Consider the following 24,499-nt stretch of genomic DNA (forward strand, 5'->3'; position numbering starts at 1 on the left):
CTTCAATATGAGCCCAGCACTAAAAACAATCACTGTGACACAGATAGGATTTTCAAAGCAGGCCTCTATAAACAAGTACAAGCTTTAAATTACATTTGTTATTTAGTTTTTCTTATTGACAATATGCCAGTTGTTTAATGCCTTAACTGTCAATGAGCCACGTTTAATGTTTATATTTTTCGATTTTTTTTTAATGTTTTGTATTTGTTTTGCTTTTCCTGTAAACATACTGAGCTGTGACCAAACCGTTGATTTCTTTGTACCGTTAAACCGCTATATGTTAGGGTTAATTGGTCTCTAGCTCCGGCCTAAAAAAGCATGCAACCCAATGCCTTCCTCAAACCAGATGAAATGACAATGCTTTATTAAAAATCTGTACTATAACATACACTTTAGTCTAAGAAATACATTAGGTTTGCAGTATTATGATAAAGGATCTTGTAAGGCTGCAACATAGGGGACATGCTGTGTAGTGCTGAGCTCACTGAGACTAATGTAGGTCCAGACAACGGCGAGGCGCTGTCCTCTCACTACGCTACCTGCAGGCAATCTATTCTTTTTAAAATCTGGGTCAATAGCAGACGTTACACCTCCCCCCGGGCTTCCAGCAACACTGTGGGGCCGGAGCATGTGTTTAACTTTCACGCTTAGAATTTCAAATGCAGGACATTCTGGCATATATTAGCCGTGCATAAAAAATATGTCACAAGTCAGGTGAAAGTGCTTTTTCCTTCCTGTTCAGAGTGTTCAAAACAATATGGTGTAAGAATGAGAGTCATAAATATTAATGAAAGCGTTTCAGATATGAGGAGTGAAATCATTCATTGTGAGCATACAGCTTAATAATACTGATATACACATGATAATCATAGCTTCTTATCTCCACTAAAGACCTTTGATACTGCACTGAACTGCATTTCTCAACACTTTTTCATCACTGCGCGACGATAGAAAGGAACATATTCATGTCACAAAAAAAACAAGCATATGTCAAAGTGGGGCAGCATCACCACGGGGATAGAGGTGGCGAAAGCTCAGATGATGATTTGTGCGGCGGGACAAAATGGCACAGTACCCACCAGAGCGTGATTTCAGGAAGTCTCTTCCACTCACAGGAAGTGAACAAGGCCTTCAGCTCGTCAACAAGAGATCTCGAACCATTTCTCTGACACAAAGGCCACAGGAATCAGTTGTCTTTCAGTGGGGGAGGGCCTGCAGGAGGAAGACGTGACAATGTTAGTGATGGAGGATTGGTTACATATTTATATTACATCCAGTCAGTACTGTGTTGGTTGTCACTGGCTTTCTGACGTGACATTGTTGCTAAGCAGGTGTGTGTGTGTGTGTGTGTGTGTGTGTGTGTGTGTGTGTGTGTGTGCTTTGATGTCTGTTGTAGTTTCCATTTGACGTTAATCAGTTAATGACATCAAAGTTACTTCCCCTAATAATTTTGTATGCCGTAATTGCTAAAGAAATTCCATTACTTTTGAGAGAAGTAACTAGTAATTGTAATAAAGTACTAAATTTTTCAGTAACTTGCCCAACACTGGTTAACACTGAACTGTTGGTCACAGACAAACACAAACAGAGAGACAGAGAAAGTCACATATTGAGACCTCCTGGTAGAGTTAAAAATCTGAGATTAATCAAAAATGTTGTTGCTAAAAATGCAGCCATCCTTCCATGACTCAATCCAGACACTTTGGACTATTTACACCAGAAGAATGATCTTACCCTCACTGCCAGAATAATGAATCTGTTACAGGCTTTAGAGACACAGAGTAAGTGTGACCATCTTTGCTGGCCCTGCAGCTTAGATGACTGTTATTGTTAACCACTCAGACAGAAAACACGGTCAAAACTCTAGCAAGCTCATTGTCACGCTGCATATAAATGAAAGTTTAAAGGTATTATTTTCTAAGATTTCTATGTAAAAACACACCTGCCATTTCAGTTTCTATCACAAAGAGAGACACTCATACACAGAGAGAGAGGCGATTTGAACTCAGAGTGAAAAGAAAACACACCAATGACTCACCAGTGTTGCATCATTTGCCTCCCTTTTGGTATGAAGCAGCACATATTAGCTGGGCTGGTAAACATGGATGTGTTGTGCACAGTTTACAGATATTACATTACATGGCCTTTGGGTATTGAAGTTCATTTTTCAAAGTATATATACAGTACCTGTCTGCCATTTCAAATGCTCTCTCAAAATGGCACTGTAAAGACTTCCCATGCTCGTTGCCATACATCTATAAATTGACTCATTACACAACAACTAAAATCACTGTGAGGAGTACATTTTTTTGTGTGCAGCTTGAGCGTGCCGAGGCACATCGCTCAGCCAGGTGTCGGGCAGATGGACGAGGAATGAGGCGATGGAAGACGGCATTAAAGGCAAGCAATTTATGTGTGGCTTTGCTGAGAAACAAGCCTCTGACTGACGCTGATTGTGGTTCAGAGTAAAAGCACATGCGAGGAGAAGAGTGTGAGCAATCCAAGCCTTTCATGAAGAAAAAGTAGATTCACAACGACTGTTATCAGGGCTCCAGAGAGCGATTAAATCTGTCAAATGCGGAAAAATTGTTTCATTGGTCGCACCGGAGCGCCTGACATTTAACAGGCCTGTCTCTGTGTGCCGTTATTTTTTTCCCCCCCATGCACATTCTGCAAAAACCCATCCCTAATCTGCCTAATCTGTTTGTCATCCTTTTTTAATGCTTTATAATTTCATCTCTAAGTTATTAGAACATGTATCTCTTCATAAAAGCATTATTATTATTATTATTATTATTATTATTATTATTATTATTATTAGGAAACTAGATTGATTTCTTAGCCCAAATAAAATGTATTTGGCTCTGCCCTTCAGCATGTGTTTTCATAATATTCCAGCCATCAACCTCTAATAACATTAATGATAATCACTGTAGTGCGTGGAGACATCACTCTAAAGGGCTGTGGATTTCCATTGCTGGCTGACTGAACAAATGCTCCAGTGTGCATCCACCTTGTGCTATAAACAGCCCCGGGCCTGCGTACCTGTTTCCATTGTAAGCAGTCTTGTAGACAGGCGTCTGCTGGATCATCTCATCAGTGTAGATGGGCACGGCAGTCCGGACGCACTCATGTGAGCACTGCAGGCTGTCATTGTAGGCAGTGAATATGTCCACCTTGCTGGGCACCCGGGCTGGGGTGAAGTCTGTCAGGTTTTGGCAGCTTTCTTCCTGCTGGTGGATCTTGCGCTGATGGCTATTGTGGCGGCCATTTCCCGACTGCGCACAGCTACAAAAACACGCACCAAAGACAGGAAACAAACATAAAATCATACCTTGCACCCTTCACGTCTTCTGCAAAGGATTTCTGTCAAAGTGGGAGACTGTGCAGTGGAAAAGTAAAGGAATCTTTCCTACCAGTTTTTAAGGACGAGTGTTGTGATCAAGGCTGCGATAACCATAATGAGAGACACAGTGATTGTGATTATCTGGTGAACTGCCAAACCTGGAAAAAGAAAATGAACACAAGAGCAGAGAAATTACATTTGTGGAGGGAATAGTTTCGCTCTTGTTGCTCACAGTCGCTTTGTTTTCTGTACTGTAGAAACCCGCTGCACTCAACAAAGTACCAAGGCAGCTCACATCTCACAAAGTAGAAGATGACAACTTGGAAAAACTTTGCTCTTCAGCAAGTAGTCCTCCACTGCTGCTCGTTTTTCTTTAATTACTTAAAAAACGTATTATTCTTATGTCATTTTGTTTTTCAAAGAGCTGGTATGCTTTTATGACCTTTTCTCACCTGAATGTATCTCTGTATATTTTTTTATAAGGCTTTTATTTAAACAGGGCAAATCTTTGACACTTTAGAAAGGGAGTCATGTTAATGCAGACTAGAGGAATACAACATGCACACGCTGGTTTGATAGAGCAATACATTAGGATCTCATGCTATTCTTAAGAGCTTCAAAGAGGAATTTATGACACTGTAGTGTTTGTCACACAATGTATGTAGAGTATGTATGTTTTAATACAAAATAAGGAAACACATATTTGAAACACATATTTTCCAAACACTAGGCATGGTCATTAACAACAATATCAAATTAAATGTTTATGTAAATCAAACTTATAAAACACAACTCGCATCTTGTCAAACCACACCATTCACATAATTTGTCTTTTACCTTGTTTTGCAGTTTTTGGTTTATATCATGAATTCTACAAAGTGTCATTTTAAACTGAATAAAACTAAGATTTTAAAATGTTTAAAATTAACAATTAATTTATTTGGAGTAGTGTTTCTGGGTCTCTGGTTTTGGACTGAACCCAATATTTACTCTCTTTTTGGCTCTGTTTTGGTCTCCACCTACTCTAGCTTTGCCTGTCCGTTGTTTGATGCTGGGCAGGAAGCATACAGGAGTTTGTAAACCCAAAAACTTAACTAAAAAAGATGAATGAATGAAAATGTGCCGTCGAGCGGAGTGAAACTGATATAGTGGTGACAACTCTCTGTCAGTGTTCTACACGTAACCCTTTTAACATTACATAGTCCTTTAATCCACTCTCTTCAAACTCATGCACGACAACTGTTAATATTATTTCATTCATATTCAACCACGTCATCATAAATCCACACACATGTGAGATTGGCATCTGGTTTAAAGTCTTGTTTTGCTGTTTTTAAAGCAAACACAAAGTTATACTATTATTTAAATGAGAATCTGTGCAGCTTTTTGCTGATATGACAGGGTGTGCAGACCAAAGGTTCTCTGCTTACTCCCTTTTTATTATGACCAAAGTAAGAAATATTGCTTTTGTTTATTAAACCCTTAAGACTCCTGTGTGTGCTGATCTCTCACTTTTGCCAGAGGACAGTAATCCACAAACAAAACGGTGCGCTACGTGTCTAAAGTGAGGATTAGTGTGAGCCTGTTCAACTGTACAGTATGGTTACTGTGTTGTGTACTGTGTGTGGGTGAGTGATAGAGCATGAGAGCAACTAGGACACAATGACACACTGCAGCAGGTGACATGCTGCAGGAGAGGGAGAAAAGCCGTCATGATGAAAATGCCCACGTGGGCTTTATACATCTCACCTCTCCATCAGCCAGCTGCCTAGCTGCTGATCCAAGCCAATTTGTTTTCGGGAAGGCTCAAAAGGAAGCGCTGCTCGGTCATTTTGGAAAGCAACACGGCCTCTCCTCTGCCTGCTGCCCGGACAGCCTCCTCTTGGATAATAAACTTCTTCAGGCCAGGTCAACCTTGGATTAATGATATCTCCGGCTGGCTCAGGGAAGCCTTACCTTCCCAGCACAATCAGAATCCCTCGCCACGGCAAAGGCACATTAACTTATCTGTCAAGTCATTTGCATTTCCCTCAAATCCCCTCTCTATCCTCCCTCGTCTCCCTCTCCGCCTCGTCACCGGCTGACGTTAAGGCTGTTAAGTTGAAAGTGTTCCGTTATAAATGAACATCTGTCCAAGTTCAGGCATAATAGAGGTTGCCCCTGACCTTGATCAATAGCTGAGATCTCTACTGAGAACTGTTTCATTTTACATTTATGAAAGTAGTGAAAGGGAGTACTTCTCAGTCAGGAAATTTCAAATTAAAAGCTGCTCTTGGTGAAATGTGTCCTGCAAAAAGCCACAACTGATTAAATGACATTATGGCACTGCATTAGGCTGTGAGAGGTCCCTACCTCCAATGGAAACTCCTCTGCCCATGCAAGGGAAATGTCTGAGTATAATACAAACTGTCATGAAGTGCATGCAACCATCGATTGGCCAACGTGACGTCAGTGAACACAACACACGCATGTTTAGCAGCACTGCCAGTCTGTTATTTTATACCAGAGGAATCCCATTGGCTCAGCTGGTAAACACGAGCATGCTGTGTGTAGTTTACTGACGCTATGTTGCATGTTTTCAGGATATTTTGGTCCAAATAGCTCATTAAGAGTTCCTTCAGGCTGCCCTTTGAAGCAAGAAATATGTATACTTTCTTAGTACAGCGCTTTAATATAACACATGAACTGGAGAATGTGAGGTCCAGCGACACAAACACGGACATTAAATTCATCATAGCCTCGTTTTCATGGCAGTATGTTTAAGGGTGCAGGGGTAATAGAGCAGATAATGACATGGGTGACAAATGTGAGTGCAGAGGCCAGTTCTACAGTATTTTCATCCAGGACTGCCCGTTAGAGGGAGGGAAATTTGGACTGGCTGTTTAAAACTCATTGTGTCCTGGCAGACAGGTTGAAATATCACCTATGGCAGTCACCTTGCTTCAGAGCTACTCGGTTAGGTTTTGTTTGGTCGAATCACTGCCAAACGAAGAGAGGCTGAGAGGAAGACAGATAGAGAGAGAAAGGGACAGAAAGAGATAGAGGACAGCGAGTGTGTGACCTCTGTGGCAGCAGGATTTGAGCCTCCATTGATGCTCCCAGCGAGAAACAAATGAGATTTTTTTTGTCTTCTTGCCTATGACAGTTTGATTAACATGTCAAAGAAAATGTAATCTCTCCTTGCTACCTACTCTTAATAAAAAGAACCCAAGCTTAGACACACACACTCAGTGTGGGGTCAATAAATGTGCCTAGCCAGGTACTGTCTGGTTTTTACCATTGTACATTATCTGACTGTGTTTAGGCTGAGTGCATTAAACATACGCAAATGAATCTTCAGTGATACATGTTTATGCATGATGTTAAATATCAAATGTCCACGTGTAATGTGAGAGTTGTCGCTCATAGTGACAAACCCGGAGCATTGTAACCACACTGTTAAATTCCCCTCAGCTCTACTTTAGCTTTTTAGCTAATCGTTTTAGTTTTAAGACCCCAGTCTCACCGCTCCCATCGAACTAGTTTCCAGACGCAGTGGGCAGCTGTTTTTAGTTTAAAACAAAAAGCTCAGATAAATCAACTATGTGCTACCTCGCAAGCATCAAACAGCAGACAAAGTAAAATCTTAAAAGGAGAGTGAATATTGGACTCGGAGTCTGCCGAATGTGTACAAACAGACCATTTTGCTATATGAGGTGATAAAATATTGATGTTGTGTTCACAGCCATGTATAAATGCTGCTTTAAACTCAAACCTGAAGCGCCACAGATCAGAGTCAGAGAAGTGCGGATCATAATTACAACTCAACACATTTCTTGAGTTGTGAAGTGGAAATTAGTGCTGCTCCTAAACAAAGGTGTAATTGGCTAATGCTGTTTATATGGAGGCATCAACATCAAACTGTGAACAACTAAAACGTATTAGTAGCTGCTTCACTGAAACAAGATAATCCTGAGGTGTCATTCCAATGTGAGAACTACAGACCTGAGTCCAGATAGTAACTCTAACATGAGACGTATTATTATTTCCACACAGAATACTTGGCATATATCCACAGTATGTTATTTTCCTTTTCATTAAATAATTAGTTGTTTTTAAGTATGAATGAAGGACAATAAGACGTTTTTCCTACAGCCATTTCCACTTGTCACAGGTGTTACTAATAACGTTAACGATGTCTCTGTTCTACTCAAGTGTCCGAGTGAGACATGAGCCCGTGAGCCAGCGTGCACAACACAAGGACCTTGAAGCCATCATTCATTGTATGATTCACACCTGTGCTTTTCATACTAGTGCTCACATATACAGTAGAAGAAAGTGACAGGAATACAGTAATGTCATTTCTTTCCCCGCCTGAAACATACAGACTCTGTGAATAAACTTCCTCCAACTAAAAACAATAATACACTCGTATTTAAACAGACAGCATCCTGCTATGAAATAATGAACACAATAATGTACTCGTGGACATGGACATAAAGTTCTATGTTAAAATAGCAAATGAATACATACTGTTACAGCCATAACATTTAGTAAGCAAAGGCGATTCAGCCGTAAGATGCACCAATTTACATGGCGGTTTTTGACCTTGGCTTGTCCATTTGCAATTTACATAGTGAATTATGAACATCTAAAGTGCAGGCAGTTTGTACTCTGAGTAACATAACAAGGCAATACTGGACAAATGATGAGGAAAAGAGAATGACTATTTAATTACGATGCATGTATGTAGGAGTTATTGTCAGTCTTTAGTGTTGTGTGTCTGTGAGTGTGCTCTGGGCATCTATTGCAAAGAGCCAGTCAGGGCTAACGGAGCCTATGCCCACGCAGTGTGGGCTTAAAAGCTCCTGAAAAATGTGGGAAAGGCCCCTCATTTGTAAAACAGAGTTGCAGCTCTCAGAGGTTGAACCATCTCACTCCCACACACCACTAAGTAACATTTGTACAGGCATATTCAATACACGCTAATACGCTGTATGACCCTTCCAAGATCGCCTCTCCCTACTACCAGGCACCTGAGCAGTACAGGTTGCCGGAAGACTTCCGTCATAGGCGTTGCGCTGATAGTTAGGAATTGCCAATTAACGTCGGTGTCAAAGTGTCAATCTCGGCTGATTTCCACTGAGTCACCAAGCAATCTAAAACACTTATTGAAGAAGAGGGTGCTGAGAGAGGGAGAGAGAAGAGCGGGATGGAGAGAGAGAGAGAGAGAGAGGAGGGGAAAGTTGAAGAGGGAGAGATCAGAAACAATTACTCTTACATGCCTTTTCTCTCCGTGTCAAAGGCATCGCTGCATAATTCAGTCAGGTTGGATGGCAAATGCTAGAATGGCCCAAAAAAAGGGGTCGCAGAAGTATGTTGCTTCGATGATGGCATCCCTTACAGGAAGATAGATACACTTGCCTTGTGTGCCTGCCTGTATTAGTACCAGTGGAGAACACACAATAGCTCATACTGTTACAGACAAATGGAAATGACTGCAATTTTCAGGTGGGAGTAAAATGCCATTGCTACGAAGGCCGCTTCAATCAACCATCCGGATATCTGTGTGCTGTCAAGTCGGAGACGGGAGGTATTTTTTACCAAACAAAGCTTAGCTGAATTCTTGAGCAGGTGAACGGAGTGGGAAACATACCACCTGCACTGTTTTGGCTTTGAGTTCAAATCTTCTGCACACTCCATCATCCTCACCGTCTTTCCTGTCAAGCAGCACCGTCATTTTTCTACACGGAAATATCGCTGAAATAAATCAACTCTAATTACTTTTAAAAAACGAGTCAAATTAAAATTCTGCCACATCCCTTCTGATTGATGGAAACAATCTCCTGCATCCAAAAATCTCGGTCAACATCTGCACTTCTCTTCCTTTAGGCAGATGTGTTAAGCCATGAAGAAAGAGCGGAGCAGCAGAGGAACAAACAGTGAAGCAGCATCTGCTCAGCTCTGCCCCTTCATCTCCTCTTGGCTCACTTTTCTGTAAATCAGGGAGAGGGGGTTTGACTCTGCACGCCTGTCACTAGGCATCAGCATTTAAGTCCAGATTTAACGCTTGAGAAAAGGAGATTCATTTTTACCCACTTTATTGAGAGTCAATACGGAGTGTAATAGCAAATGTATTGGATTGCCATGGTAACGGTTGGGTAAAAGTGGTTTCTCTGTGTGTCTCACTGTTGAAGAGGCTGTATCGCACGCCTCTACAGGTCTACCACGGGTCAGAACGCTGCATTACAATGTTCACTGAGCTCGCTTAAAAATAGATTCCTAAAACACTTAACATACATTTTACATGTGATCACTTTGCTATACAGAGGATGGACTTACTTATTTATACCATTCATTTAACCCTCCACCCTCCTTCACAATCTGGATAGCGTGAGTTGAATGGATCTTTTTTATTTTAAATACCTTCTTTTACTTCAAACATCCACTAAACGTGTGCGTTTCAGGAAGCCATAGGACAGAACTGTAAGGCAGGAACACATGGTACCTCCTGCTTACTTCACACAAGCCGCTAACATTTAACCTCGCGACTCTCAGCCCGTCTAACAAGACCTAAGTTATCAGTAGTGACTTTACTGACTGCAGTTTTAATCATCTCGTACCCATAATGGAGCTGACAGCTCCATCTGCGCAGAGTAGAGGGGGGTCGCAGTTACTAGCAGCACAATCACCGGGAACAATCAGCAAGCATCTGGAGGCACCACAGCTACAGTATAACCCCACCACCACCTCCTACTTCTCCTCCCACATCCTGTATGATGGCCAGAGCGCTGTGAGAGCAGTATCAACAGGAGGCATCCACTAAGAGCTGCAGCATCCAAATACACTCATATTTTTTAGACTAACTTAGATACATTATGATGCTGAGAACTCACACTGGTGTCTCATTGTCTCAACACAGGAAATGACACATTACATTTGAGGTATCAACCTTTGAGGCTGGATTGGCTACAGCTACTTCGTACTATGATCAGTGGCCTGCTGTGTTATTGCCTCCACCATGCAGGTTACGCATTTTCTCGGTTCAGTTTGTTGGTCAGCAGGATTACCTAAATATCTACTGATTTTCGTGTCACTTGGAGGAAGGATGTAGCACGGGCCTTGGAAGAATCTGTTACATTTTGAATTACAGCCACCTACAGTAAGGCTGCATTACCCGTCAACTAAGACCTATGTGCTGACAGCTGACACAAATATTGGAAAACCGTGCATGAAAATAGTACCAAAAGGAAATCTAACTAGTTAATTTAGACAGAAAGTATTAAACAAAAGGGTTTTGCCGAAGGCCTTTTGACTGATAATAAGCAGCATTTTAACGTCATTGTCCTGGCAATAAGAGAAAGAGTTGTCCCTTTTGTTGTCCTGCACTATCAATGCCCACAGTGAGTGGGAGGAAAGGCACATAGCCTGCAGTCAATAAGTGCAACACAGGCAAGCTGTGGCGAGCTGTCATGTACTTTCTGTGTCATAGTTGGTTTCCAACCAAACCAGACTGGTGGGCAAAATGTCCCAAAAGAAAAACTAATGGAACAAGCACAAAGCTCGCTCCTTGTGGATATAAGTCCATGGCTTATTTCTTAATACACACATTAGTTTAAATAGAAAATGTTTAGATCCTAGCTGGACCATCATCAGAAAGTATATTTTATCTGCTCTGGAAAAGCAAATAAATGTCCAAATCTAAAGGCATAAAAGCTTCAAATCACAGCGATACTGATAAAAAACTACAACACGCGTACTGTATTTGAGATAATGGCCCTAGCTGGCATCACATACACGGTGATATTAAAAATAAAATGAATGAATTAGTGAGTAGTCATGGTGCAATTCCTCTGCACAGTGGGAACAACAGGTAATATAATGAGGAGACTCAGGATGATCAGATTATGCCTGTTAGTCCAAGGACCTAATGTAAGGAGTCATTTTAGGACACTTTAAGCAACTTTTCCAGTGGGCTCTGAAGGTTGCCATGTTTCTTTAGTCTTCATCACTTGACTTACTAATGATAACATTGGACCACAGTCGTGTTAGAAACTGGAAGATTCAGACTACCCTTCAGTACGTACAGCACATCTATTTGAGAAAGGCATTTTGGAATCATTTCCTCCCCTGCTCTCTACCTCCTTCGACAAACAACCACTTGCCTCCCTGTGTGACAGTGATGCGCCCACACTCCCACTCACAGAGTGAGATGATTATGGTCATGATACGCACATGCCTGACATGGCTGAGACACTAATGGTTTGAACTTGTTTTGGTTGCCGACAGTGTGTATGAGTCAAAGTAAATTAATAGCCCATAGCGTGAATTTGTATGCTGTAATCTCACATTTCCTGAGAGCCTGCCGAGTGGCAGTGCTGAAGCGAAGTATTCTTTTTTTCCACAGACAGATCCTCTAAATTATGGGTCTTTAACAGCGGTCCGTGAACCCTAGGGGGTCCTCCACAATTGAAATAATATTTTATCAAAACTGTCATTACAGAAACATGAATCTAACATATTATTAGCAAAGACTACCCATGAATAGCTAGTGCTAAATCACTGTGCGGCACCTTTCCATAATGGACAACTAGTGGCTACAGTTAAGTATTATTATTTTAACAGCTTAGTATTGTATGCACCATGTCACTTTAGGCCAACCTACACATTATTGTATAGTTTAATATGCAACTCAATATTATACATATGCAGCTGGTTGGGGTCCCTGCATCATCTCTCTTTCAGCTCCTTGGTGGTGAAAAGACACCTGTTTTAATGTAGTTGTGAAAGGAAACACAAATAGGTAATTATCTAGTTAATGTAAGTAAGACTAAAACAAACCGCACAGAGAGGGTGGGCTTGGTCGTCACTATTCTGAAGAGGATAATAGATAAGAAACTTTATCTTGTGCATTTCCTTTTTTTTAATATATTTTATAGAACAAATGAGAATGGGAGGGACAAATAAGAAAACCATGGCATATAAAATACTCATAATAGAGACATGTTATGAGACACCTGTCATTTCTACATCAGTGCCTTAAGATTACACTTAGCTGTGATGTCAGGGTGGCTGGGAGCATTTCTCCCAGAGGTTTACGCTGAGCTCATGCGTTTCCGTTTAAGACCCTGGCTGAGAAAGCCGGAGAAAAATGGAGCGAGACACAGAGCAGCTCACCGATACTCGGGACGAATCAAATAACAAGGAGTTACAACAGTATTGCGTGATTGTGATGATTTTCCAGCACAGTCCACCTGGAGGAGTTGCATGCTATGCACGCTGCCTCGCTTGTATGTGAAATGTAAAAGCATTGCCATGAACACGAGTAGATCTAACATCATTCACCTGAGATGGTCACGGTTAAGTTGGCACAGTGAGTGTAAGCCTGGAGAACGACAAGACAAAAACGAACGCTGCGAAGAAAAGCCACATACAGTATTCGCCGAACAGCTGGGTGCCAAATGCACACAATTCATATCTCAACATACTGTAGATCCAGGACTACAAGTCTGTGCATGCATGAATGCAAACATACATAATGCATACACAGTCTCCGAACAGTTGTGCATATTCAGTGTGTTTGTGTGGGCCAGCGTAACTCCTACTCTCAAAATCAATATTTAATAAAAGTTGACACGACACGGTTTGAATCTTTTTGCCAAAGTAGCCCTTTAACTTAAGCACGGACATGTATGACACGCTGTAATAGTCTTACTGACGCAGAAGTAACTATTTTATGTTATGAATTTACTGTATAATTTGGATGATTGTCAACTCATTCACCCATTATATGATGCTTGTTCAAACGAATGTTTACATCGACATTTTAATATGCAGCGCACATGCTTCTATTATATCCTGAGGCTCAAAATAACATTTCAGCAGATATCCGATAGCAAGAAAGCGAAGTTTAAAGGCAACCAAGAAGCATTCAAGACTGATAAAAATCCAATTGATCAAACCGCAATGTAGTCATGTTATTATGCTGGTGAAATTCTTTTTTTTCTTAACCAATAGAAGTGATGACCAACTCGCAAAAATAAATACATTTCAATAAAAGCTGCAACGTTTAGTGGACTACTCGATTAGCTGAACGACAGAAAAATAATTGCCACATATTTTGATAATTGATCAATTGTTTATGTCATTTTTAATGTAAAAAAAGGCAGAAAATGCCGTTTTATCTGTTTTATATCATATTAAAGTGAATATCTCTGGGTTTTGGACTGACCAATGACGTGTGTACAATGTGTATGTTTCATCTAATCCTCAGTTTTGTTTGCAAAAACCATTCAATCTAAATTATTCCATGACAGACAAAGTATTATTGAAGTGAACTGAATACATGGCGTAATAAATCACAAGACCCGAGCAGAAATCAAGGTGAGTTCAATTGTTATGTGAGCTCTGATTATTACCTTGCTCTGATTTATTGAGTTTTTCCTATCTAAGTTTACATTAATCAGATTTAGATTGAATGTAATGTATTCCAAAACATCTTCAAAGACAAAGCAGGAACAATAAGAGACAGAGACAAAGTGAAGCACTTCTCCTTCAGTAATAGTTTCATTTCATCAGCAGTCAATGCAGTGCTGTCGGTGTGGTAATCATGTCTTGCTTTGGGGCCACGATGAGGCAGACACGGGTTAATGTGTTGTGAAGGCAAAAGGAAAGTTTTCTGCAGAATTTAAGCGCAAGTGCTTTGCTTTGAGATATAATTTTATTCATCTGCTCTGATCAGGAACAGTCTGCTTATTGATAGAGTAAAGTGCACACAGTCGGAAAATAATCAGACTTTTTTGTTTTCTCATCTGCTTTTAGTTAAAAGTGGTGGCTGATTTCCTCCACACACACACACACACACACACACACACACACACACACACACACACACACACACTTCCATCAAAATTATAAATCAGGCCTATTTAATTGGCGGGCCACATCCGGCGCAGAAACAACCTCAATATACTATAAATAAAATATGTCTCTGTCAAACCTGAAACGTTAAGTTTGGTTTGTGTGTGTATGTGTGATATTTTGTTATTTTTCACAGTGAACGCTATTTTTTCTATCAGCAGGACATCAGTACTGTACTTACATTTTCACATTGCTTCGTGTTTTAGGACATTTTTCACTGTAATTGAGTATGAGGTGGCCAAAGACTTTTGATCACCCTTACTGTTAGCTGCCTAATTTTATGACATTTATATTAATGCACCAAATGGGAAAGCTTTAATTAGCATAGTGCTTGCTCCATAAGTTGTGACTTACATTTTTATGACTACCTGTATGGTCCATTTAAAAAGCCATGTTCCTCATAGACTTAATGAAATGGTAAATCTAATGTGCCAGGCTGGGAGGTCTGTGTGTTCACAGCAGAGAGGGATAAAAATCCCTTATGCTCATGTACAGTATTTCAGGCAAGAGGTTTCCACTGTCAAGGACACACTCTGTGAATCGGGAGCTTTTTTTTCCCAATCTGAAATATTATATTAATGAAAAGTAGATCACTACTTTGGATCATCATGCGCTACTGTGAAAAAAAATATTTTCCAATATCATAAGACAAAATCATATTATAGTTTGTTTTATATTTGAGTTATTCTTAGCAATTTACCCCCATTTTCACGCTAATTTGTGATGCTCAATTATCTAAGGATCGCAGCCTTTGTCCCCGTTTGTCCGCTCCCTGAGGAGGAGGTTAGCAGAGTGCTACCTGCATGACACACAGTGATGCCAGAATCTTCTTCACCTGTCAGAAAGGGATTGTTCACACTTGTATGGAGGTATCCCCAACCATCAAGTGGACATGCACCTTCTCTTACCAAACTGTCCCAAAAAAACAAAAAACACTGGGAAATGCGAGAGGGGATTTTGCCCCGGTGCAACCAGTCGGTCCAAGTTTCCTCTTAAATATCGACTTTTCAGAATTTTAGGACAAATGTATCTATTTCATTTATTTGACTTTGCAAACTCCAAAATGGCACAACTTCAGCTGATGCTCTTAACATTTATGATTCTGTTGTTTTGGTTTGATCTTGTCATATTGTGTGTACATTTGCAAACATAGATAAAAAGGTAGGCAAATGTTATACACAAGTTTCAACATAGCCTTAGATACCTCATCAGGTGACATGCTGAGATCATATTATGCAGAGCAAAAGCCTTTCTGGATGTTATACACTTGAGACACTACTCTAAATACATGGTGTTCATCGCTGTACCATGCAGGTTTCTTATTTGTTAACGGTAATGATTCCATGAATGTGTTAATTGTCTCTAGTTTGTCTAATGTTTTGCTGAAATGACACTGTATCTGTTTTGTATTGAAGACATGAGGTGAGTCTGTAAAGTGTGACTGGAACAAAAGATGCAACAACTGCAATTCAAACGAAGATTTCTTCAAAGCTTACTCACTCACTAACCATGACATTCACACTTGATGATTAGCTGTTTAGCTGCTTTGTGTGTCTTACCTGGTGTGTCCCCATATGGCTTTGGTGGTTTGACAGTCTCCCCGAAGCTGACAGTGGCCTTGGTGGTGCTTAGCCTCTTGGACTCTGGTGTGGTCACCACAGTGAACGTCCTTTGGGAGAGCCTGGTTGTAGTGCTAGTGGTTGCAGCCACTGTGGTAGCTGAGACCTTGGTGGACAGCGTTACGTTGGGATCCGGTTTGCCGTCGTCATCTATGCTATCTGTCCCTGTGGGTCCCCAGTCAATAAATCCGGCCACTGTGGTAGTCCGGCCCTCCTGAGACTTATCATTGTTGTCCCATTTGAGCTGCCTCCTGGCTCTAAGTAACAACCTCACTGCATCTCCTCTGCTGCCACTGAATAAAGCTGCTGGAGCTTCCGCTATTACTGCCAAAGGATCACCAGTCTCCATTTGAGAGTATCTCAACCGGCACTCCTTGCATGCCGCTTGTCCTTTATGTGCTGGCTTCCGATGCTTTTGACCCTTGACTTTTAGCCCCATCCCTGCCCTGTTGTCTTGGGGTGGAGGGATAGGGTTGAGGAGGCGGCGAGTCAACGGGCTTACTGTTCTCCAGTGAAGCTTGTTGGGAGTGTCCCAGAGCGGCTGCCAGCGAGGTCGAGAGCGAGGCACCGATTTAGGTGTGAGTTTGACCCCCATACCCTGACTGAGGGGGCTGCACACAGAGAAGTCCAGGGTGAGGTGGGTCATGGCCAGCAGAATCCACACCCGGTGCCCCACACAACTGCCTGGCCTCAAAGCAGACGGACTGCAGAGAAGAGAGAAAGTAAATGAGAGAAAACGTTTTAGATTCAAACACAGTTTACGATATCTTCAAACTTTACAAACCAGGTTCCCTCCATCTGCCACAATCACGTTGATGGATCTGTTGTAAAGATTCACATTCGATTTACCCTCCAATTGCACTCCCGTCCAGCTACTACTCCACAACTTCTTCAACTCCTACTCAATTAAAGCTTTGATAATAATTAGCTTCGCAGAGCGCCTCTTGAATTACAGTCTAAAGGTCGGACACAAAGCAAATGTTGTAAAACATGTGAAAGATTATGGATTTGCACTCTTTGCTCTCAGCTGTCAAACGCAGCTAGGACTTATCCTTGATGTTACAGATTCATATCAATCCAGGGATGATTACACCGACACACAAGGTCAGGCCTGGTTTAGCTGATCATCATATTCTGCATTATCTCCCTCAGACACAAAGTCATCTGATTCCCAAAGGGCAATTTGATTATGCAGTGCAATGAAGGTATAACGTAATGTCTGCAGAAGACACAGCGTGACAAGTATATCGCAGGAAGCGGCGCCTATGCAGCAACTGCATTAATGTATTCAAAACCAAAGTATGGCCAACAATGTCCTTTGTTACTGTATAAACCTCCATTTTGCCCATCAACAAGACGGCAAGGTGATAGATGGACTGGCTGTTCAGGCCAGGACCCTGCAATAGACTGATTTAACAGACAACCTTCAGTGGCCCCTGGGACAAAGCTACACATTGATTCCTAAGGGAGAAACCTCATTATGGGCTATCTTACATCTCTGCTGTCCTTGGCCAATTTAAGCCCACACTGAGGACTCATTTTGAAAGCATCACAGAGGTGATGATAGATGGAAAAGTGTGAATGAGTTCATCGACTGTCAGAGGCGACGCGGAGATGTCCGTCGTTCATATAATCACATGAAATTTTGTTTTTACAAGTCCCTATTAATCGTCCAGTTAAACCGTAGTGACGTCTGACAAGACAAACTGGACTTCTGTTTGGAATGTGGCTATGTTACGATTAATAAGTCACAAGTGATTCTTCTCACATGCAAATCCACATTATTGTGTTCACAGTGGGACAAAGACAGTAGAGATTGCACAAGTGATTTGATGTATTATAACTGCTCTGCAATAGATTTGAAATATTGTTGGATGTCAATTGTAATCATAAATTCCATCTGTCTGACCCCTTGCATGCCCTGTTCTCCTGTCAGTAAACTGTTCCTGTTCTTGTTCTCTCTCCATGACAGTCATTTTAGCTTTTTATTTTTATTTTTATTATTCACCCCACCTTTCATTGACTTGTGATGGACCAGCAACTGATAAATAATTTAGATTGACAATTTAATTGAGCCATAAATAGTGACTGATGTGGTCATTAAAGAGCAGTGACAAGGTCAGCGTATTATTGACACTTAAAAATATGGGTAGTAACTTGTCGTGTGAGTGTTTTGGCTGTGACCTCAGAAAGAGATCCTGGCACATCCCCAATCAACACACTCAGGGTGACTCCAGTTTAACTCTCTGGGCCACATTAATGCATTATCTGATAAGGAAAGCGGAGTTACTCATGATAAATAATGTGATCTGGAGCAGGATGAAAAGAAGAGCTGTAAAAGTGTAATGGCCATGCACTGAGTATCAAACATTCTGAATGAAGATATCTTACATTGAAATCCAGCTTGGTACTGATTTTATAGATAATGGGTGCATTTCCTCATTAGAAATAATTAACAATACTATGGAATATGTTAGATGTCACAGTGCAATGACCCCACTCCACAGAACATGAAATAAACAGTGTTGCTTGATAATATCAAAGAAAGAAGGTTTGATGCTAAAATAAATTCTAAATAAAAAAGTAAATGTTCATCAGTGAGCACTGATAATAAAAGCTGAGAAGTCTCTGCCACTTTATCTGGTGTGTGTGTGTGTGTGTGTGTGTGTGTGTGTGTGTGTGTGTGTGTGTGTGTGTGTGTGTGTGTGTGTGCAAATACGGTGCATAAATATAATGTATATGTATATATGGTGTATAAATATAATATATATGTGTATATATACGGTGTATAAATATACTGTATATGGCATAATATAATGTATATGTATATATGGTGTATAAATTAATATAGTATGTGTATATTAGGAGACGGTGTATCAATATAATGTATATGTTTTATACGGTTATAATCGAAAGGTTATATATGGTGTATACGGTGGTTAAATATACTGTATAATGTGTATATATGGTGTATAATATAATGTATATTGTATATATGTGTATAATATACTTTATAGTGTATATATGGTGTATAAACATAATGTATATGTGTATATATGGTGTATAAACATAATGTATATGTGTATATACGGTGTATAAATATACTGTATATGTGTATATATGGTGTATAAACATAATGTATATGTGTATATACGGTGTATAAATATACTGTATATGTGTATACATATAATGTATATGTGTATATACGGTGTATAAATATACTGTATATGTATATATGGTGTATAAATATACTGTATATGTGTATAAATATAATGTATATGTGTATATATGGTGTATAAATATAATGTATATGTGTATATATGGTGTATAAATATAAAGTATATGTGTATATTAGTCTGTTAACCTGCAATCAGAATAATCTGTTTTTTAAAGTCTAGTAGTGTGCCCGCTAATTGTTAAAGACTTTCTTTGTGTTTAATTATTTGTTAATTAATGAGCATAACACAGTTTGATTACACAATTAATACAACTATTAATAAACCAGATGGTGTCATTCAAATGTTTCAGGTAATTACTTATTATCTATATTACCAATATAAAGACGCAATGTTTAAATGGAATGATTGATAATTCCATTTACAAATTGTCTTTAGGTGATGTATATATTTATGAACGTATAAACAGATAAGTAAAACTATTATTAAAAGTCTAGTAGCATTTAGTTACTTAATTTATCCATGTATTTTCCCATTCATTGTGGTTCTCACACTATATGCCTGCTGTTGTAGCATTGACACATTTAGACGTTTATTAGCCGACAGCCAAACAAAAAGAGAGGTAAAGGAGCATTCACTGTCCGCCTGTGAGGTGTACTGTGGTAAACTCATCACTGGGTCTTCAAGGTTAGCCCCCAAAATACTGCGTCCAGCAGATTTACTCCATCACTCTTAATTGGTAGGAGGATGATGTGGCTCACGGAGGGATTCTGGCGCCAACACGCTTCAGCCTGCAGGTTGCAAGTTAGCGTGCTTGTTGTGGAATTAAATTACCAGTGTAAACAATGAGCTTTATATTATGTAATGACTTTATTAATTGTGTTATTTAAGTTTTAATTAATTTATTACCTTATTTTATTAAAGACTGAAGAACATAGTAAACTCTACAGTTTTTATCTGTTAACCTTTTTTATATTAGCCTGCCTGATTCATATTAAAATAAGAATGGCAAATGACTTTAACATAAGCGAGTACAGTGAAGCATTCATTACGGTACATTCAGCAACATGGAACATACATTTTCACTTATTTTGACTAGTCTGCATAATAAAATACTGTCTTGGTACTTACATGTCCAAAGTTGACATTGAGTACAATTATAAACATACATACAATTGATAGATTTCCAGCAAGAACATAACATAAAATTAACTGGAAGTAATCATTTGTAAGATCTATAGTTTCATAATTAAAGCGTGACTGTCTAAAATTCTTTGACATCCCACACAACGAAAATATTTGTTGGAAGTAAAAGCTGGCAGATGAAGAGCAGTATTCACAGTGTGAACATACCAGAATGCTTTCTGGTGGGATTGTGTGTCTGGTGTCCTATTTTACAAGCACATGCTCCATCATTCCATCATTACGAACTTCAGTATATAGTTAAGCCTCAACAATATGGCAGCAAATCCCTTTAGTGGAGATTGTGACATCTCCTGATTCTGAGCTTATACAGTCCCCGCCTCACATTTCTATCATCACAAAGCATTGTGATTGTACACGCAGTCACTGCGGGGCACACAGGCAGATGGATTTTCATGGTAGAGCCACTTTTAAAAGACAAATTGAAAGACTGGTACGTTTGTGGAGGAAGCACCTGTTTATTGGAAGACTAGGTAAAGTAAACGTGGACTGTAAGTTACTTTATATGCATTATTCGGGCAGTATTCATTGACCCAACATGCTACTTTCAAGTCCTGGATCTCAGTATGCCAAGTCCATTCTAGATTCCGACATACAGGGAATGAAATTACTTTGTGAAGTTATGGAGAGAACCGTTAATTAGCGTGTCTGCTGGCCTGAAGGACTCTGGTTTGAAGGTCAGCAAAAGACTTGCTGGAATGATGATTTAAACCAGGACTTGACAGACAGCAGATGAAAGCGGCAGCCAGGCCAAAAAATAAATCTCTGTGCATTACGCGTACACACACACTCCTAGAGCTTCTAGCATCAAAATACACAAACACACACAAACACCATATTTTCCTTGTATATGCCATGTTTGCTGTTATCTCTGTTTCTTGTACCTATGGAACCAGAGGCCATTATGCCTGCCATATGTTCAACTATAAATATGGAAATAATAGCAAGAGCTGAGAGGAACATGTGTGTGTGTGTCCGTGTGTGTGTGTGTCCGTGTGTCCATGTGTGTGTGTGTGTGTGTGTGTGTGTGTGTGTGTGTGCGCGTGCGTGTGTGTGTGTGCGTGTGTGTGATCCCAACCTCGGCTGTCCTTGATCAACCTCAAGCAATGTAGAATTTCAACAGCAAGCAAGTGATGTAACAGTGTGTGTGATATGTGGTATTTCGGAGCAATATACATGTATTTGGATTATACTTCTCAGCCCAAAAAATACGAAAAAAGCGCTGGAGGAGGGTTCACCAAGCTTCACTTCTCCCTCTCTCCTCTGTGCAAGTTTAAGCTGTACTATATTCAGTAAATCTACTTTCAACTTATTCTGCAGATTCCTACAAATGCCTCTATCATTGGGGTTAGGATTAGGCCCTGACAGGCACTCCAAGTTAAACACATGATCTTGGTGCTTGAGAACTGCAGTCTGCAGCACATAATTAGGGTTTCCCATTTTATTAAAATATCATTGGCATAGGACTCAAGCTCTGATTTATACAGCTAAATTGCATTATAGAGTCATGAATAAATAACAATTTGCAACTATGTTTACAAAATGCCTATGGCCAAAAAGCCTTTCTAAAAAGTTGCACATGAAAAATCTGAAAATAAGATTTACAAAGTACAACTGAAAAATGTGGCAGCAGAGTTAAAGCGTCTGTCTCGCTAATTCTGGAACCCAAAGTGGACATATTTATGCTTTCCTGTCACTTCTGTCTCTTCAAAACCCACGCTGCACTGCTGTGCAAACAGGGAGAACATTACACTGAGTAATCCATTGCACACAGTACTTAATACAATTTACCTGCCCTTGAAACTGGAAACCTCATATAACCAACACAACGCCATCAAAAGACCAAAATGAATGAAGAGCAGCCTTGAAGTGAAAAAGAAAAAGATTCACAGCATAATCCTGAATCAAATGCTTGAGCAAAGGGTGAGAGCGGTTAATAAAAAGGCCATTCACACACAGACTGCTATGCCTTGAAGATACAGGTTGCTTTGCATAAGAGGACGTTGTTTGCGTCCCACATGTCACATTGTTGACATGTGAAGTGCTCTACTGTGCTTTGCTGTTTTATGATCGCTGGATTTCCAGCCTATTGTTTTTCACTCTTTCATGAGCTGTGAATTCAGCCATAGCACGTTTGAGGGGTTCTCAGCAGCCCGATGACTAAGGCACTCTGGATGAAATAAATACGTTCCCCTGCCTCTGCTTCATATGTAGCATTCAGCTCAAGGGTCTCGCATGGTGATGTTCAAATTGATCTGGTTGTACTTCGGTGGCCACAGGCTGTCTAGCTGCTATGAAAATCCCATAATGACCCTAACCCTTATATATCATCTTACTCATAGTTCACTCAACGTCAACAGTCAACACTGTTTTCTGCATATCACTTTGTACTAATACAACTGCATCATCAGTGTATTAACTCCACTGCATGACTCATCATCATGCGTATGTATGAAGTCATCAGTGATATGATGCACAGTTGGCTAACCTTTATGTGTGCACATTTCTTTAGTCATACATGCAGAGGCATTTACTGTATAGACGTACTGCATATCCAGGACAGTAGACTATGCATGCACACAAACTGAATGATAAACACTAATGCAGTTACTGTTGGTATGCAAACAGCAAAGCTTTTTCAGTCATCACATGACCTTAGTGTGAAATGGCAGGAGGAGGTCTTATAGATTGCGACCCTCATACCTGTTCAAAGATGGCCTTTGGCGTTCGCTATGAATGGCCTTTTCTTTCTCTCCGCCGTCCACTGACTCTCAGTCGGCTGGTGTGTATTTCACACAGCATTGCTCCAAAAAAGTTACTATGGGGATTTTTTTCATCTTTTGTTATTGATATTTTCTTAATGTATTTTGGTTAAACCATTGTTAGTGAATAGAGGAACCTGAGTACAATATTGATTTGCAGTAGTAAAAACAGATTAGAGTATCATCTCATCAGACAGCACATTGTATCCAGTGATAGCCACCATTTTATCTCCAAGAGGAAGAAGATCATCACATACTTGAGGCTTGCAACATGTCACGCGTCTTGTAAAGGCGAGCAGCGCCCAGTGCTTGATGATTCTGCCCAGCACCCCCCCCCCCCCCCAGAAAAGATCAAAGTAGTTGAGTGCTGTGTAGGCTATTATGCGCAGCGATTCTGCAAACCATGTGCTAGTGGGGCATAGATAAGCAAAGACACAAAGGGCAGGATATAGTCTCTGTGAATGAGGCCAACTTTAAAGGCTCCTCTGAAGCCTTTTAAAAAAATGCTTCACAGAGCCTCAATGTTTTAGTAATCATAAGAAGCCAAGCTTAACAAAAAGTGGTAAAACGTAGAGAATACATTAGAGTAGCACTATGCATAGAGGCTATTAAAAAATAGTCTCAATTTGGAGCCAGATTCTTTCCTCATAGTGTATAAAAATGATTGTCATGAGAGTACAAGGAGCTAATGAAGGATTATCTGACTCTTTGAACTCATCCTTTGCGTCATGTTGGACCCAGTAAAACAAAACTATTATCTCTGCAGCTAATCAGATATTGCACCTAATTATTGTGTTCTGCACTGTATCTCTGGCCCACTTCTTGTGTCATCATCACACTGTGATCACTTGTGCAAACTAGGTCTTAATTAGAACTTTTCGCAGAAGTGAGGCCTCAGCAGATGGGCTTCCCACCTGAGGGAGGTGAGAAAGGCATGCCTTCTTCAATCCCCTGCCCCGCGTCCCCAGGCTGCCATCAATAGGAATTTTATCAGCGTGGACTCGACAGCCTCGCCACTGAGCACACATCATTTTCTAGCCAACACAGCCATTGAAAAGTGGCTCGTTGAAGGTGACTCCAACTCTGATGAAAAGCCGGGTGTGATGGCAGACGTTATCTTCCAGGCAGGATTTAGACTGAATCACTGGTCTGCTTCTTTTTCTTTAACCTCTCAGTGGGGTTTTTCCTGCCCCGGGAATGATGCTGCTATTCAGCCTTGTGTAGAGTACAAAAAATAACCAGCGTTTTTATTCAGGGTAGCAATAGCAATTGATAGAGCATTTACACGCTGAACGCTGTATCCATGTCTCTCCCACACACTTCTAAAAACGGCACTTGGAAGAAAAATAAAAGATCCACTGGGGAAATGGTTCACCAGCTACAGTTCATGAAGTTTCAAACTGCAGTGGGTGGTTTTCTCTGGTGGGTCCAAACAGACACAGCAAGAGGTTAAAATGTGACTTTGTTAGCCTGTACTGTACAGGAGGGCAGCAT

General features: G+C 40.3%; 1 protein-coding gene across 1 annotated transcript in view; it reads right to left on the reverse strand.

Annotated features, from left to right (window-relative positions):
• Positions 1-24,499, reverse strand: part of ajap1 (adherens junctions associated protein 1) — a 42,481-nt gene that overhangs the window by 2,125 nt on the left and 15,857 nt on the right. Inside the window, exons 2-5 of the mRNA XM_029434919.1 lie at positions 15,805-16,568; positions 3,417-3,504; positions 3,046-3,288; positions 1,080-1,212 (exon numbers count right to left, since the gene is read on the reverse strand). Coding sequence (XP_029290779.1) covers positions 1,140-1,212; positions 3,046-3,288; positions 3,417-3,504; positions 15,805-16,568 — 1,168 coding nt within the window. The 3' untranslated portion in view covers positions 1,080-1,139. The remainder of the gene's footprint in view (positions 1-1,079; positions 1,213-3,045; positions 3,289-3,416; positions 3,505-15,804; positions 16,569-24,499) is intronic.

The sequence above is a fragment of the Cottoperca gobio genome, chromosome 7 (genome assembly GCF_900634415.1).
Source record: "Cottoperca gobio chromosome 7, fCotGob3.1, whole genome shotgun sequence".
Lineage (NCBI taxonomy): Eukaryota > Metazoa > Chordata > Actinopteri > Perciformes > Bovichtidae > Cottoperca > Cottoperca gobio.